This window comes from Canis lupus, chromosome X (genome assembly GCF_003254725.2).
Source record: "Canis lupus dingo isolate Sandy chromosome X, ASM325472v2, whole genome shotgun sequence".
NCBI classification, from domain to species: Eukaryota; Metazoa; Chordata; class Mammalia; order Carnivora; family Canidae; genus Canis; species Canis lupus.
In genome coordinates, this window is record NC_064281.1 from 39,001,943 (window position 1) to 39,019,969 (window position 18,027).

Here is an 18,027-nt window from a genome sequence, read left to right on the forward strand (position 1 = left end):
GCCTCTATGTGCCAGGCTCTTGAGAGACATTGTATTATTGAAATAGGACAGTAACTCTGCAAGGGTAAATCCTTTCCTTTCCATTTTAGGGAGGCTCAAAGAGGTTAAGCAACTTGCCCAGGTTGCAGAGGAATCAGCAGAATCATTACTTGACACTAGGTCTGTCTGATTCCAGGGCTGTATGTAGATCTTTCCAAAAAGAATACAAATCCAACAAAATTCATTTATTTATTTAACAAACTTTACTTTTTAACCCTAGAGGAGATGTTTAGGCTCATGGAACCACTGACGAGAGGAAGTCAGATGCTACAGGGAAGGACTGGGAAGCCAGAGACCTAAAAATTGTCACTTTGAGAGAATTGCTTGAACCAGTTTCCTCATTCCAAGAGTTAGACTTGGCCTCCAGGCTCTGGTTATGCCCACATCATGGCTGCAGTGGGTGGAGTGCGTTCTTGTAAATTGGTTCCTTTGCCATGGTGGTTGTTAAGGGCTTTGTATATCACCTCTGGTCCCACACCCAATCCCCTTAGTGGTGGAGGTCAAAGGAGACCCCAGCAAACCCCAGGAACACTCTCTGCCAAGGTTAAAAATTGGACTTCTCAGGCACCCAAGGCCGGCTTCACCGGCATGCAAGCTGCACAGTCTCACGGGGCTTGTGCTTCATTTTATGCTCTGTTGTCTGGCGAATCTTAAGAACAGGAGGCTCCACATTTTCATTTTGCACGAGACCCTGCAAAAGATGTCGCTGGTTCTGCAGGTAAAAAGGCAGTAGCTAGCAAAACTCTCAAGGAAGCAGCTCTGTCCTGCATATGGCCAGCAAAATGTCTCAGTCTGTTGGGGCTGTTATAACAAAATACCATAGACGGGGGGGCTTATACGCAACAGACATTTATTTCTCACAGTTCTGAGGGCCCGAAAGTCTGAGATCAAGGCGCCGGCAGATTTGGTGTTGAGAGAGAGCCCTCTTGCCGGCTCATAGATGGCCATCTGCTCCCTGTGTCCTCACGTGGCAGAAGGAGCAAGGAGACTCTCTGGGATTAGAAGAGCACTAATCCCATATATGAGGACTCCACCTTCACAAGCCAATCACCTCCCAAAGGCCCCAGCTCCTAATAGCATCACACAGTGGGTTAGGATCCCCTACGAAAGAATTCTGGGGAGACACAAACATTGAGCCTAGAGCACATGGTATGTGACAAACACCAAGCAAAAAGGGCTAAAGGATGTACTCATCATAGCAAGAACACTTTTTGAGCACTTGCTCTGTGCCCAGTCAGGTTGTTGTGGAGAAACCCAAAGGGCCCACTCCACCACCATCCTGAGGCTGCCCGAGGCTGGATGGCAGGATGGGACACAGATCTCTCTGGAATACCGTTAGGATTAGCCTTAAATGAGCACAAACCTATGATTCAGGGGTACAGAGATGGGATTCAGAAAGGGCTCACTGAGGCCAGCCTGTCAGGAAACGCTCTAGGTCAAAGTAGGACTCAGACAGGATCTTAAATGAGGCGTGGGACTTAGTAAGTGGAGAAATGGAATCATCTGAGCCGCAGCCCTGGGTACAGAGGCAAAACACACTCCCTCACGGTTGGGTCTGGCCTTTGAAGCCATCACTATAGCTTGAAGTTGGGGAATATTGCTGGTTGGGTTCTCTCGAAGCAGACACTAAGACGGAGTTGGGGGTTGGGGGTGTGTGTCAGTTTCTTGGGGCTGCCATAACAAATTACTACAAGATGGGTGGCTTAAACCACTAAAAATGTTTCCTCCCATCGTTCTGAAGGCCGGAAGTCAAAAATCAGTTTCACTGGGCTGAAAGCAAGGTGTTGGGAAAGGTTGGTCAATCCTCGCCTCTCCAGACCCAGCCAGAAGGCAACAGTCTCAAAGACTCTCAGGCAGCCCAAGCCCGCCCTTCCAGAATCTTGGCCTGCCATCCTCACTATCATGGTTGGCCCAGGGGTAGTGTCTGGAGCAGTCAAAAGGCAAACCCCAAAGACAAGCAACCTAGTGGACAAGGGAATAGGACTCTTCTGGGCCCCTCTTTAAATGTGAGTGAAGGGACTCAAACTGGGTAGGACAGGGTGCGAATCAGTAGCCAAAGGGCAAGGCAAGAGGATCGTGGGCTCTCTCAGCAAGTCGTTCTTCCTCCTGGGTCTCAGTTACCCCGTCTGCAATATGAGGCCTGTTAAGTCAGGCATTCTGACCTAAAAGTGGTGATTCTGAGGGAGAAGAGAGGAGGCCACCTGGGAGGTCCCTAAGGGGAGAGGGCTGACAGGGAGGCTGGACAAAGGTCCACAACCCTCTCCCCCCACTATGACTTGATGGGCCATGGCAAGAATCCACATGGAGGCCCACATCTCATATGGCTAAATAAGGAATCAAGGTACCTTTGATACCAAACAACTAGCAAACTGTTGAATAAAATCCGTTCTGTTGGCTGACCTTGACAAAATACCGACATAATGACCTGTAAGGCCAAGTTTGAATGAAAATTCTCAGACTCCTTCCACTCCTGCAGTGGAGGCGGCAGGGAGGACAGGGCTGGCCTGGGGCCCTGGCTGCGGCTGCCATGTCCTGCACGGGAGAGCAGAGCTGGCTGCAGGCCCTGCACCCCACTCTGAAATCCATCTGTGCCATGAGGCCGGAGCGGTGCTTCCCGTGGGCGTTCCCTGCCAACCACTGAGTGCACCAGGCCATCCAGCCTTGGAAGGCTCGGGGTTCCTCTGGTGGCTGGCCTGGCCTCCAGGACACCCTGACAGGCCTGTAGAAGCTTCCTGTAGGTAGCGCAGACGCCAGTCTTAGAATGCTCCCACTGACCTGCTCTCCCTCACCGGGCCTCAGACCGGCAGCACCTCCTTCCCCCATTGCATGCAGGCATCTTCTTTAATACGATCCTTGCCCGTCTCACCCTGTCGTAACGCCTGCTTCTCGGAGGTCCCGGACGAACACACTGGCCCCCAGCCCACCGCTGGTCTCTTCTCTAACCACACCACGGGGTGCCTCACACGAGCGCATGGGACGCCGGGCACCCAGAGTGTGGACCTGTCCATGCACTTCCTCGGCCTTCGGTCTCCTGCACCCCTGCGCTGTGGGGAGCAGGGCAGGAGGGCTAGTGCTAGGGCGCAGGGGGCCGGAAGGCAGACCCTTGGGTTTGAGTGTGACAGCGTCCTGGCCAGAGGCCTCACCTCCCCACTCCCTTCCCTCCACGCCAGCCTCCACCGCCACGGCTCTGTCCCATTAGTCCTGTCTGTGCAGACTTCTGGAACACTCTTCGTAACCACCTGCACGCGTCCTGGCCCTTCACAGCCCTGTCTTCTTTCACTAACTCGAGAGTCCGGTGGAGGACAGAGGACCCCGAGGCTCAGGGAGGCCCATCGAGCGTCCAGCCTCTTCTCGGTGACGCTGTGGCCGCAGGGGCCGCCACGGCTCCCCTGTTTGTCGGGGTGTCGCTCAGTTCCCCGGGGAAGATGAAGGGGCAGTTCTCCGAATGTCTAAGCACAGAGCTGCTCCTGTCAACCTTGCAGCGACCCGCCTCGGCCAGGGAGGGCCAAGGATGCTGTCCCCGGAGGCCCGCAAGGCTCCAGCCCCTCAGAACTTATCATTATACTTGCAGTCTGGGTAGCGATAGGCGAATCTGGGGTCACAGGTTCTCAGGGGCCTCAAGAGGTCCTTCAGCCGGCGGGCGGCCCCCAGGACTTCGGAGTCTGGGCGGGCATCGTCCCCACACTGTGCCAGCGCAGCGTCTATCTCGTCCTGCACCGGGGAGGGGAACTTCCCCTGGAGAAGTTGAGGCAGCAGCTGCCGGCAAACGAGCACCAGGCTCTGCTTCTCCGGGACGGTGTAGCAGGAGGGCAGCTCGGCCTGGCAGCCGGAGACCAGGCAGCTAAAGACGTCTTCAGTCTCTGCTGCCCCGGCGGCCGCTGGGCTACCTGGGAGAGAGATGGACAATGTTACGTGCCCTACAACCTGGGCTTCTTGCCGGGGGTGGGGGTCGGGGGTGGACCACTAATTAGAATTGCGGGGTGAATGTTTGGTGTCCTAGCATCTCTGATCACCAAGAGATTTATTATAATTTTTTTGATTTTTAAGAAAGATTTTTATTTACATGACAGAGAGAGAGAGAGAGTGAGAGAGAGCGAGTGAGCATGAACAGGAGGAGGGGCAGAGGGAGAGGGAGAAGCAGAGTCTCCGCTGAGCAGGGAACCCCACCTGGGGCTCCATTCCAGGATCCTGAGATCATGACCTAAGCCAAAGGCAGAAGGGGCCCAACTGAGTGAGCTACCCGGGTGCCCTCATCAGGAGATTCAGAGCTTGGGGACACAGTAGTCCCCGCCGGGAACAACATGGGAGGGACTCTGTGCTATGGAAGGAGAAGCTCGGGCATGGAAAATACACGGATCACTGCCGGAGTCGGCCTTGTAATTGTAGGGCTCTCATCCACACCGTGATTCTCTCATTTATTTTTTTATTTTTATATTTTTAAAAGATGTTATTATCCATGAGAGACAGAAAGAGAGAGAGAGAGAGAACCAGGCAGGCAGAGCCATAGGCAGAGGGAGAAGCAGGCTCCATGCACCGGGAGCCCGACGTGGGACTCGATCCCGGGTCCCCTTCGGACGCTGCCCCGGAGCACAGACTCCAAAGAGCGAGGGGGACGTTTTACGTGACGGCTGACGCCGGAACTTGGGCGGCTCCCACGGTGACACGCGCAGACCGCCAAGGCCCACCCCCCACGCCCGCCCGGTCACCCCCTCCCTGGCTCCTGTCGCCCTGACCTCCCCTGGTACCTTCCTGCTTGTCGATGACGCCCAACGCGCTGGCGTCCCGGATGAACAGATGCCCGTTGTCAAAGATGCCAAACGTGGCCGCGTGGACGTGGGTGAAGTAGAAGAAGTAGTTGAGGTCGTTGCTCCGCAGGGACTCCAGGACCCCGAGCAGCTGGTAGGCCAGGTCGGCCGCCTGGTCCGGGGCCGCCGCGTAGAAGTCGCGCAGCGGGCTGGTGCCGGCGCTGACCACGAGCCGGCCGCAGGAGCCCAGGTACTTGGGCAGCGGCCAGCCCTCGGCCCCCGGGAAGACCTGGGGCGGCGACGGCCGTGGCAGACGGTGAGCCGGGAGGCCCGCCGGCGCCCCCTGCTGCCCCCGCTGCCTTAGCCTCGGCCTCTCCGGCTCTCTTGACCTCTTGGGCTCCGCCGGTGCCCCGCGCCCCCTTCATGCCATCGTTTGTCCACCTTTTTAAGATCTGATTTATTTATTCATGAGAGAGAGAGACAGAGGCAGAGGCAGAGGCAGAGGCAGAGGCAGAGGCAGAGGCAGAGGCACTCGCAGGGAGCCGCATGCGGGACTCGCCCGGATCTCCGGGCTCACGCCCTGGGCCGAAGGCAGACTCTCAGCCGCTGAGCCCCCCGGGCGCCCCTCATGCCACGGTTCATGAAGGGGTTCATTAAAGGAAGCTCCCAATTCCATGCAGCGCATCTGGAGCGAGGGTGATTTTCCACGGGATTCAGGATTCGGGGGAATGTGTTTATCGTAAGAGTTGAAGAGTCCAACAAATATGACTGGTATTTGGGATTCCACAGCGCCCCCCCCCCCCCCCCCCGCCTAGAAGAGGCCCTGAGGGTAGGACCAGGGGATGGGCCGCTGCCTACCCAGCCCTGATCTAGGGAGGCCCCGCCGCGCTGCCGGCGCCCCTCCGGCCCCTCCGGCCCCTCCGGCTCCTCCTGGGAGCGCGGCGCGCGAGGATTCGTGACCGCAAGAGGAGGGTCGGAACCTGGCTGCTCCTCCCTTGACGGCTTCTTGAAGCAGCGGTATCTAGCACGCTGTGTCCTTGGACCGGGGGAAACGACAGAAACTAGAAATGCCACTGTTTTTTCCTTACGTTCCTTCTATTTTTTTTTTTTTAAAGAAGTTATCCCCCTCTCTAACAATTTGCTCTGGTCTTCTGCCCTTTTTAACCCACCCGCCTGCTGGGAAGAACCTTCCCTTGCTTCCCCTGCCCACCGGGGACCTCTCCCATGAAGTGCCCTGGATGCAGGACGGTGGCAGATCCAGGCTCCCCCCGGGTGGGGCCCAGGGTGGGTGGAGGGTTCTGGCCCGGGCCTCTGGGGACTCTGCTGCCACCACTGAGCTCAGAGCGATGGGAAACAATGGGAAACGGAGAATGGATTGGGAAACGGAGATGGGAACCCCCGCCGCCCCCCCCCCCAGCAATTCCTTCTCCTTCTCTAGGGTTTAAAATGCCGTGGTTACGAGGCACGTTTTGGAGTGTGGACCTTGCATTCGGACACCTCGGGGTTTGGGTCCCATTGCTGACATGAGCTATATGACTGTGCTCAAGTCACCTCACGTCTCTGAGCCCCACGGACCTCATCTGGAAAAGGGGACATAATAATATTTCTGTGGGGTTGTCGAGATGTAAAACATTCAACACAACACCCAGTACATAGCAGGTGCTCAATAAGTAAGAGCACCTCGTTGATTATATATCAATATATATTAATTACTCATATACTAATAAATATGCATTAATCACACAGAAGTTATATATTAATGCATCAATAATTATAGATCACATCATATTATTAATATATTATTAAATATATAATGGTATTATAGTATATAATATAGTCATTATATTATTATATGTAATAATACATATTAATATATGACAGTATATATAATTATTGATGATATTAATTATTTATAATCTTTAATATTATATGCTATGTAGTATATACACTATATTTATGATATATTATAATCTGATTACTATAATATATTATAATCTGATTATTATATATCATTTGATATATTATATTATATATTACATATGTTCTATATAATAATTAATATATATTGATTATATATTATATAGTTATATATAACAACTGATAATATATAATTAATTATATACAATTATATAATTAAACATCATATAATTATATCTAGTGAATAATGAAATTATATATAAGATAGTTATATCAGTTAATTAATAATATAGAATAAAATATGTAACATAACAATTAGTATATCGATGATTATTATTATTTTTAAGGATTTTATTTATTTATTCATGAGAGAGAGAGGGAGAGGCAGAGACACAGGCAGAGGAGAGGGAGAAGCAGGCTCCATGCAGGAAGTCCAATGTGGGACTCGATCTCAGGACTCTAGGATGACTCCTTGAGCTAAAGGCAGATGCTCAATCGCTGAGCCACCCAGACATCCCGTATATCAAAGATTAGTGATTATGTATATTACATATATAATGATATTTAAAATTAAATTGAAATGATGAAATTAATAATCACATGATGACTTGTGATAGTAAATACTAAGTGTCTTCCTTGTGGCATCTTCCTCCTCTACTTGCACTTTCTCTCTCCCCTTTCCTTCTCTTTTCTTCCCCCCTCCCGTTATTCCTCCTTCTCCTCCTCCTCTTTCTCTCTCCTCTCTTGCCCTCCTCCTTTACCCGATCTTTCCTCCCATTTTCTAGTTTCCTTTGAGCCCACACTGGGAGCTCCCTGACCCTTAGGATGTGGGGGAAAAAAATCCCATCATGATGGCCTCGTTGACCAGTGCATCCCCAGGTTCTGGTGCATCCTCATTTGTTTGACCATTCCCCTCCCGATGGACATCTAGGTTACTTCCATCTTTTTCTCCTTTCTAGGGACGGCTGCAGTGCCCATCTCCAGGTGGTGGCCCCGAGGCTTGTGGAAAGGGGAAGGCGCCCCTGGAGCCCGACATGAGCCCCCCTCCCCGGGCGAGGGTCGCTCCGTACCTGCAGGAGGATGGGATGAGCGTTGACAGCCAGCGTGTAGAGCAGACGGAGCTTGTCGCGGTCAGTGAAGTGGTCCATGAAGATGCTGCCAGCGTCGGCCACCTCGGCGTAGCGCCGGACCACGCGGTCCAGGAGTCGCTGCGACGGGCAGCGCAGGAAGGGGCTGGGCAGGCCCTGCAGGGGGGCGGGGAGAGACCCCGGAGCGGGAGAGGAGGCTGAGCTCTTGCGGGGGGTGTCAGGACGGGACACAAGCAGCCCCTGCTGGCGGGGGGGACACCAGGGTTGGCGAACAAGATGGACCTTGTTGGGAAGAGACCTCAGGCCAGGAAGGGGGATTCTGAGCACAATCCGAGGGTGGAGTGTAAGGCTGTGCAGGCACGAGCTGGGGGCTCGGGACGAGATCCCAAGGGCCAGGGGGAATGGACTGAGCCATCCTAGGGGCAGGATAAGCGGGCACTGGGCAGGTGGTGCAGCCCAGCAAGCACTCAAAGCATTGGAGCACCTGCGTCTCCACCACCCTCGCACCCCCACTCTGCCTCTCCACCGAGAGCCAGGCTCGGGCCGAATCAATCAGATCAGCCCTCTGCCACTGACCTTTTCGGCACCTCCCACCACATCACGACACCGTCATCGCAGTTGGGATGCTACACCTGAGCATCTTCATGTGTGCCGCTTTGTTCTTCTCGGGATAAAATCGGGAGGTATGAACCTATGTTTATTTTCCACGACCTTCCATCCCGCCCCTGTACCTTTCTCTGCACACTGAATGAAGACAATGAACCCAACTTACTAATAGAATAAAAGAAACATGATTAAACATAGGGCCCTGGGCCCCAGTGAGCCAGAATTCAGCCCCAGCTCCATCCCTACCAGCTAGCCGTGTGAACTTGGAAAAGTTTCTTACGAGTCTCTCTGAACTTGGGGTTACAGTTTATTTACTTATTTTTAAATGTTTTATTTATTTATTCATGAGAGAGACAGAGATATTGGCAGAGACACAGGCAGAGGGAGAAGCAGGCTCCCGCGGGGAGCCCGATGCAGGACTTGATTCCAGGACCCTGGGATCACGCACTGGGCCAAAGGCAGACCCTCAACTGCTGAGCCACCCAGGGATCCCTTGAGGGTTACAGTTTAAAGCGAGGGTGCCAGTAACAGCACACTAAAAGATCACAGGGATCTCAAAAGCTACTAGATGTAAAATACTAGAAGGGTGTCTGGCAAGGCGTAAGCAATGCTACCCACTCTTATTAAATTGACAAAGTTTCAAGTCCCGGCTCAGAGAATGGTGGTGACAGCCAGTAATCGCCCTGATAGCAGGAGTCAGGCTTTGTGGATGAGAAGAGGGTTTCGCAGTTCTAGAGCCTGGCTTCCAAGAACACAAGACCCAGGGCAGAAAGTGTGCCCGAAGGTATCTGGAGATGGTGTTTGCGAGCCTGGGGTAGGTGGCGAGGGCTAGTCTCCAGAGCCCTGGACCCCCGAGCCTGGCGCCGTCCATCTCCCCAGCCAGAACCCCAGAGTGTGGAAGGGCCACTGGGCGCCTTGAGAAGTCTTGAGCGTCGTGGAGGTCGCCGAGGGCATGCATAGGCTCTCGGGGTAGGATGCTCAACCATCCCGCTTTGCCCGGGACTGAGGGTTTCCTGGGACATGGAGTTTTTGGAGCTACAATCGGGAACCCGAGAGAGCTGGCCACTCTACCACAGGGTCACAGCTAGACCATGGCCACATACGCTCCCAGACAAGGATCGGAACCAACTGGCAGAAGCCAGTGTGGATGCTTGTTGAACCACTATGGCCGGGGTACCCAGGGAGCCCCAGGTAGGGAGGGGGCTGGTCCAAATTCTGAAGTGATGAAATGTGGCCAAGGTGGCCTGGAAGTGTTTGGATGGCACTTCGTACTCCCCAGAGGGGTGAGGGCATAGGAGCTGAGCTCAGGGAGAGAAAATTAAAGAACATTCCATGCTTGCACCTCTGAGTCTGTGAGTGTCCAATTCATGTGTGCTCCATCCTTTGGGAGTGCATATAGATGGGAGGAGAGGGCACGAACCCACCATGTGCCAGGCACTGGGCTGTGGATTTCCCATGCAGTAGCTCATTTAATCCTCCTGGGCACCCACGATGTAGGTGCCATTATGAGCCTCCTTTTGCAACCGAGGAATTGGAAGTCTGCGGAGTGTAGGTAAGGGTTGGATTCGGGATTTGAACCTGGTATGGACTGCGTGTTTGTTCCCCTGCCCCCCTCCATTCGTATGTTGAAAACCGCAATCCCCAGGGCGATGGTTTCAGGAGGTGGGGCCTTGGGGAAGTAGCTGGACCAGGAGGGTGGAGCCCTCATGATGGGATGAGTGCCTTTATGGGAAGAAACATGAGAGCACCACGTGAGGATACAATGAGAAGGCAGCTGTCTGCAAACCAGGAAGAGAGCTTCCCTAGGAACCAACTGGCTGGCACCTTGATCTTGAACTTCCCAGCCTCCAGGAGAGTGAGAAATAGTCTTCTCTTCTTTAACCCGCTTAGTCTGTGGTTCCCTGTTATAGGAGCCCGAGCTAGGACAGTTAGACTTGGATGTTGATCCATTAGATGTGAATGTCCACGCAGTTTCCCCTGTAATAAGTCCTGCCCCTTTATACCTCTGGCCGCATAGACTACCCAGGTGGAGACCATAGAAGGTGATTTGAAGCTTCAAGAACAGCTCTTTGCTTCTGATAGTCTTTCCCAGGCAGGTTGAAATGCCACCATTACAGATAATCATTGGGGACCGAGGGAGGTAAGTAATCTTTTCTCTTCTGTGAGAACCAACTCTCAAGTGACAATACCTCTGGAAGAGGCAGGATTCCAACTGGCCATAACGACAACAACAATAATAGGTGATAATTACTGAGCACTTATTATTCGACAGGAACTCTTCTAAGCCCCCTCAAATGTAGCGTCTTCTTTTGTTCACCTCTTACAAGAACCTAGTGAGGTAGGTACTATTGATATTGATAAATCCCAACATTTTCTTGGACCTAGGAGTTCACTTTATCCTTCTGATTCTAAATGAAATGACAACGTGTCCACGGGCCCCTCCGAATCTTCTTGGAGGAGAGTGATGTCCAGGCTGAGGTCTGAAGCGTGGGCAGAGTGAGCCCGTAAAGAGGGTGGGAGAGGATGCTATACAGAAGGGACACCTTGTGTAAACCTTGAGATGAGAGAGACTATGCTAGACTGCAAATAGCTTAGTACTGCTTAAAGGTGAAATATCGCTTATAATAGCTGACAGAGAAGAAGCCCAGATAGCCGGAACAGTGGAGTCATTTTAAGGAATTTTAATTTTATCCAGAAGGGATGGGGAGCCACTGAAGGCCTTGAACAGGAGAGTGCTATATTCATACGCATTTTAGGAAAATGATTCTGGGTGCAGCACAGTGTATGGATTCAGGGGAATGTGTCCAAGACTGCTAGTTCCAGACTCCTGGATGTTAGTGAGGCATATGGCTGCCCAGAATAAAGATGACATTCTCAGCTTCTTTTGCAGCTAGGTGTCATAATGTGACTAGGTATGATCAATGAAATATAAGTAGAAATTTTTTAGAAGGATCCTTAAAAGGGAGAGGATGTATCTATCTTCATTCTTTTTCCCCCCTCCCCTGGCTGGAATGTGGAAACAATGGCTGGTGCTTAGGCAGCTATTTTGGACCAGGGCACACTAAGTGTTGTAGAGCAGCAAAATGAAAGTAGCCTGGATTCCCGGGAATCACAGAGCCACTACATCAGCCCTGGACAGCTATGTATCAGTTCTTTTATGTAAAAGAGACATATATTTTGATCTTGTTTAAGCTACTGTTATTTGGATTTTTTTTGTCATATGCAACTGAACCTAATCCTACATGTCACAGGAAGAAAAGAATGGAGGCAGGAAAGTCGGGAAGATGCAGTGATCCTGGTGTGAGATGAGAGAGTGAAAAGATTTAAAGATATTTGTTGGTGGTATGGGATCCCTGGGTGGCGCAGCAGTTTGGCGCCTGCCTTTGGCCCAGGGCGCGATCCTGGAGACCCGGGATCGAGTCCCACGTCGGGGTCCCGGTGCATGGAGCCTGCTTCTCCCTCTGCCTGTATCTCTGCCTCTCTCTCTCACTCTCTGTGTGACTATCATAAATAAATAACAATTAAAAAAAATATATTTGTTGGTGGTAGAATTTGTAAGCCTTGGTGATTGGCTGGATGAGGGATGGGGGCAAGGAAAACGGAGGTGTCAGATGTAGTACCCCATATGAAGGTGGACACCAGAGGTATCATTTGCTGAAGTGGCTTTATTTTATTTTTTAAACATTTATTTATTCATTTATTTGAGAGTGAGCACTAGCGGGAGAGGGGTGCAGAGGGAGCCTGATGTGAGGTTCAATCCCAGGACCCTGAGATCATGACTTGAGCCAAAGGCAGATGCTTAACTGACTAAGCTACCCAGGCACCCCATGAGGTGGTTTTATTTATTTTATTTATTTATTTATTTATTTATTTATTTATTTTCATGAGGTGGTTTTAAAATGTGTTTACAACTCTTTGACACTCCTCCCATCAAGGAGTGAAGTCTAATTCCCCTCCCCTGGAATACGGACTGGCCTTGGTGACTTGAGTCTAGGGACTGGCACGTTTCTAGGAGTGGTGCTACATGACCCGTGAGTCTTGGCCATGAAAGATGATTCAGTTTCTCCTTGGCTCTCTCTTGTATCCAGCCACCATGCCATAAGGAAGCCACATGGAGAGATAGCAAGATCCCCAATCCTCACCCCAGTGGAGAGCCTGGCTGACAGCCAGCCCCAACTTGCCAGCCACGTGACAGAGCCATCTTGGAAATATGGCTCCTCTGGTGCTGCAGTGAGCCACCCCAGCTGATGCCTCGTGGAACTTGGTGAGCCTTCCCCTCTGAGCCCTGCCCAAATTGCATATTTATGAGCAAAGCCAATGATTGTTGTTGTTTTAAGCCGCTGAGTTTTGAAGCTGTTTGTTACACAGCAATCGGTAACTGATATACTTGCAGAGAGGGTTCTGGGCCACCTCTTGAACTATAGTCAGAAAAGGCTTTAAAACTGCCTTGTACCCCCACCCCCTTTATGCTGGAGGCAGCTGCTGCTCAAGGTCCCGCTCACACAGTGGGACTCCATCTCGTTCTGTTTGGTGTGTGCTGGCCAAGGGCAAGCCCACAGTTATATTGGCCAATGGCAAACAGAACTGGGACAGTAAACATTTGTTCAATAAAATCATGATTCATTCCGAAGCCAAATAACACCCTTTTTGGGAATGGCCCACTGCTCTGGAGCTTCTAAGTCACTACTCCCTTCTGCAAACATGGGCAGCAAGCTTAAATCAGCACCTTCCAACAAGAGGCAGAAGGAAAACCAAATCCTGGTCCCCTGTTTCCCCTCCCCTCCCACGCCGGCCGGGATTCCTCATCCTTCTAATTTCCCAATCTCTTGGGGAACCAGCCAGCAGATCAGAGTCTTCACAGTATGGTGCTAGCGACTGGGCTTTTGCTCTGCTCTACTGCCACCCGACAGGGGCCTTTCTGTGGCAGGCGGGTACAGAGAGCGATGGTCACACTCCTCCTCCACGATCCCTAACAATTTGTACATCAGTCAACAAAATTTAATGGGTAGGATGATGTTTTGTGTGTCAATTTGGCCAGGCTATAGCGCCCAGTTATTCAGTCAAACATGAGTCCAGGTGTTGGGGCACCTGGCTGGCTCAGTGGTTAAGCATCTGCCTTTGGCTCAGGGCGTGATCCTGGGCTCCTGGGATCAAGTCCCACATCAGCCTCCCTGCAGGGAGCCTGCTTCTCCCTCTGCCTGTGTCTCTGCCTCTCTCTGTGTGTCTCTCATGAATAAATAAATAAAATCTTAAAAAAAAAATCCAGGTGTTGCTGTGAAGATATTTTGTAGATGTGGTTAACAACTACAGTCAGGTGACATAAGGGAAAGGAGATGATCCTTGATAAAGTGGGTGGGCCTCATCCAACCAGTTGAAGGGCCTTAAGAGCAAAGCTAAGGTTTCCCTGAGGAGGAAGAAATTCTGCCTATGGATTGTACCGTCAGTTCCCTCCCAAGGGACTCCACTTCCCGGCCTGCCTGGAAGTCCCTGGATCTGGGTCTTGGCAGCCTCCATGATCGCATAAGCCAATTCCTTGAAATAAAGCTGCTTATATGTATGTATATATACGCATACACCTATATATGTATATATATACACATATAAAATATTATGTTATATATAATTATACATTATGCAAAATATTTACATATTAATGTTTACATCCCATTAACTAATATTAACTGATAAATTATTAACATTGTATTTAATATATTAATATAACACATAAGATACGTTACACACAGATTGTAAACTGGCGCTAAAGGACAAGCACTCGTTCATTGCGGAAATGACAGCAATCGAGATCAAAATCTAGATTTGCTTTCACTTTTTTTTCTAATTTTTTTAAATTTTTATTTATTTATGATAGTCACACACAGAGAGAGAGAGAGGCAGAGACACAGGCAGAGGGAGGAGCAGGCTCCATGCACCGGGAGCCCGATGTGGGATTCAATCCCGGGTCTCCAGGATCGCGCCCTGGGCCAAAGGCAGGCGATAAACCGCTGCGCCACCCAGGGATCCCTGCTTTTACTTTTGAAGCTTCTAGTGAAAGCGGAATACACAAGACCGTAACTTCCCCAATGTGCTGTTTGACCTTCGGTTGGCTTTTTACCCACATTCTCGAGTGTGTTGGCTCAAAAAACATCACCAGCCACCAACAGTGTCCTCACACAAAGGGTTCTTACCAGAACAGAAGCATCGATGGTAAATTGTCTAGACAAACGATTTTGTGACTCCGTTGCAGGGACTTACAATGTAAAAGAGTTAGATGCTTGTTCTTTTCTAGAAGCTAGAGATAAGAGTGTTCATGCCTAGGTGGAGCAAGAAGAGGCTTCAAGCTGTAACCCAGGGGAACAGGACCAGAAGGAGAACTGGACTTCTAGATGCCTCCACTTTTATGCTTCTTGTGTTGGGTCAGAGTTGGGTGAAGATACTAGGATTGACCCTTTGTTTATTTTGGCCGGGAAATAGTGCCAGAAGTCACGCTGCTATGTTGTCCTTCTTCACATGGTAGAAAGACTGAAGAAATTGTTTAGATTCCGCACTACTGCCTGTTCCGCCATCTCTGTGAGAATGGAGCACAGAGCCAGTTTACAATCCTTGCAGAATGTGCGTGCAAAAGGCTTGGCATGGTGAGAGGCGTGTGTTTTGCATTCAGTAAATGGCACAAATCATTGTCATCAGTATTAGCGTCATCACTGCCATGCTATAGATTTGTCTTCTAAGCAACATGGTACTCTCCATGCCCTATATCCCTGTGTAGCTGAGGCCTCCCCTTCCATGGCTTAGCCAAACAGGGCGAGGCCATCTTTAATGGGATAGGGGGCCTGGTGCAAATGGGGTATCAGTGAAGAATTAAGCCGATTTTTCTTTCTTTTGGAGTTTAGATGTGGGATCCATCTGAGAAAGAGGAGATGGGGCAGAGCTGTGGAAAGAAGCAGAGATGCCACGAGCCAGGGTGAATGGGGGCCAGGAGAGACTGAAGTGCTAAATGCATGGTTGCTGGATGGCAGAGTTGCCTCAGGTTCCAGGAGCTTCCAGGCCCAGCTGTAGGCCAGAGAGAGTGGGTTTGCTGAGTCTTTGCTCCTGAACCCCAGGGAAGCCAAGCAGCCCAGCAACCCACAGAAAGGTGACCTCCTTGAGGCACCAGGGAAGGGCAAAGAGTTTGGATTGGAATCTGGGCCCCACTGAGACTTAGTTTCTTCCTCTTGTAAAAGGAGGTGATGGTGCCTCTTCTACCTCACAGGAATGGCAGGAGGATTCAAGAAGACAATGTGTGTGTGCACGTGGATCTCTTTTAAGTCCTCAATGCCGGGGCCCCTTAGAGCCATCCTAGCCCCGAGCTCATTTCCCATATTAATCGTCCCACTTGTTTCTGGATGACTTGGGCTGTTGCCCAAGAGCAAATATTGCTCAGAAGACAAAGATTTACCATGACTGAACATATCTGAGCACTTGCTCCGATGGAAATAAATGTGGAGAAGAAAGAACCCTAACTTCTCTCAGAAAGACAATCTAACGGCAAGAAGGGTGGCTCTTCTCTTAAAGATTAGAAGTCAGCAATCTGAGGTTGTGAAGATCGCTGAAGGCACAGTTGGATTCAGGGCTCACCTCTCTTGCCAAGGGCATAGTCAACTGGCCAATGGAGAGCTTCACACTGAAATGAGAATTAGTTTTCACTTCTCAGAATCTGTTCTTCGAAGGCTTTACAGATATTAAAATAAGGCAAACAAATATTTTATGTTCACAAATTATGACACACGTGCTAAATACAGCAGACGTGCTAACTCAAGTCACTTTATCCCCCCCTTTTTATTTATTCTCCCCCTTTTTAAAGATTTTATTTATTCGAGAGAGAGAGAGAGAGAGAGAGGAGGGGCAGAGGGAGAGGGAAAAACAGAGTCCCCTCTGAGCAGAGAGCCTGATGCTGGGCTCAGTCCCAGGACCCTGGGATCATGACCTGAGCGGAAGGCAGATGCTCCACTGCTGAACCACTCAGGGGTCCCCATTTATTTCCCCTTTTAACCTTTTCAAGGATCACCACTATCTTTCCCATCAACGGATCGGGCCCGCACTGTTCATACAGAAGGGTTAACCGGTGCACTTTTTTCCATGCACTTGGAGGAAGAGGCTTCCAAAGTGGGCCATCCTGTGCACTCTGTGCATGTTCACTGTCAGACATTCAAACAATATAGAGTCGTACAGTGTGAAAGTGAATACAAGCTCCTGTTACTGCCCACAGAGGCTACTGCCAGGGTTCTGTGTGGGGATGCATGAATAGGCGTATGTACTAGGGGGAAGGATGGATGGAAGTCAGCTTTTCCAGTGAGAAAGTTGCCCTGACCGGCTGGATTTGGAGGGCTGAGGGAAATCTTGAACAAATGAGTGTCACTCTTAGTGAATTTACTGTCATCAAGCCCTCCTGGCACCCAGGGAGAAAGAGAAAGTTTGAGTGCTAATAAACCTCCGAGTTGACTTTCTGGTTACACATCCCAACACCTGTTACATGATTCAGTTGTTAAATATGCTTACGAAGCAGGGTTTAGGTTAATTATGTATCAGAGTTAATCAGTGTGTCGTAATTAAAACAATGATGACTCACTGACTGTGCTGGTTGTTCTGGATAATTAAGTCCAAAGTTACAGAATGTTTCTTCAAGCTGCATTGTATTCAAAACCAGGAAAATCCATTTGGTTTTTGTTATGATGAGACATAGCTCGCAGTTCTTTCCTCCTCCAGTACACGGATTTCCACCACCACCCCCTTTTACTGAAATGCTTTCTGATTGTTTTTTCACCTGGAAGCCGGACCCAACTAGAGGCTTCTTGGTTTGTTAACTTTTCATTCTGCAAGTGCTGGTTGCCGCAGTGATTATTTGGGAGAAACCATTTGGATGACTCAAAAAGTTTAGGCATCTAGGGGTGCCTGGGAGGCTCAGTCAGTTAAGTGTCCGACTCATGATCCTCAGCTTCGGTCTTGATCTCAGGGTCATGAGTTCAAGCCCTATGTTGGGCTCCAAATTTTAGACATTTAAAAATGTCCTCATAATTCTCAGTTATGTTCCTTTACAGGCACAGCTCATCCTCAGCCACTCACTGTAATTGGCACAGAGAATGGAGGGAACTTCGCACAGTATAGTTGGCCCTCTCATCATTTCATTTTGGCTTTGAAATCCATGAGGTGGTGGATTTATTGTACACCCCATCCCCCCAGTAGGAGGTTTGTCTCTGCTACCGTTTGCTTGAAGGGGAGAAGCAGGGACAGGAAATGAGCCAGGAGCAGGTCCAGAATTTGGTTTGCTTTGGATCACCTCTGAGTGGGTAACATACCCGGGAAGGTTGTGTAGACAGGAACACAACATTCAATTGAAAAAAAAAAAAAAAAGAAAGAAAAGGAAAGAAACAGGTTTGGTGGCACGGAGCAGGGTGACGGCTATCAGATGTTTCCCCGGCACAGGAAGGCCCGGTTCTGGCAGAGCTCTGGCTTCCATGTAAAGCAGGGCCTCAAACTCTGGGTGACGTCCTTTCCTTGGGCAGGGCTTCTGTTTGCTTTCGCTCCTTGGTCGTCCTGGGCCTCAAGTACAGGGCCTGGATCCCAGGCGTCCTCGCTTCCCCAAGAACTGCCTTCCCCCC

The 18,027-nt window shown here is 50.3% G+C and overlaps 1 protein-coding gene across 1 annotated transcript in view; it reads right to left on the reverse strand.

The window, feature by feature from the left end:
- Nucleotides 1-872: 872 nt before the first annotated feature.
- DIPK2B (divergent protein kinase domain 2B) overlaps nt 873-18,027 on the reverse strand; it is a 42,332-nt gene continuing 25,177 nt past the window's right edge. Inside the window, exons 3-5 of the mRNA XM_025468783.3 lie at nt 7,772-7,945; nt 4,785-5,073; nt 873-3,926 (exon numbers count right to left, since the gene is read on the reverse strand). Of these exons, the coding sequence (XP_025324568.1) occupies nt 3,586-3,926; nt 4,785-5,073; nt 7,772-7,945 (804 nt within the window). The 3' untranslated portion in view covers nt 873-3,585. The remainder of the gene's footprint in view (nt 3,927-4,784; nt 5,074-7,771; nt 7,946-18,027) is intronic.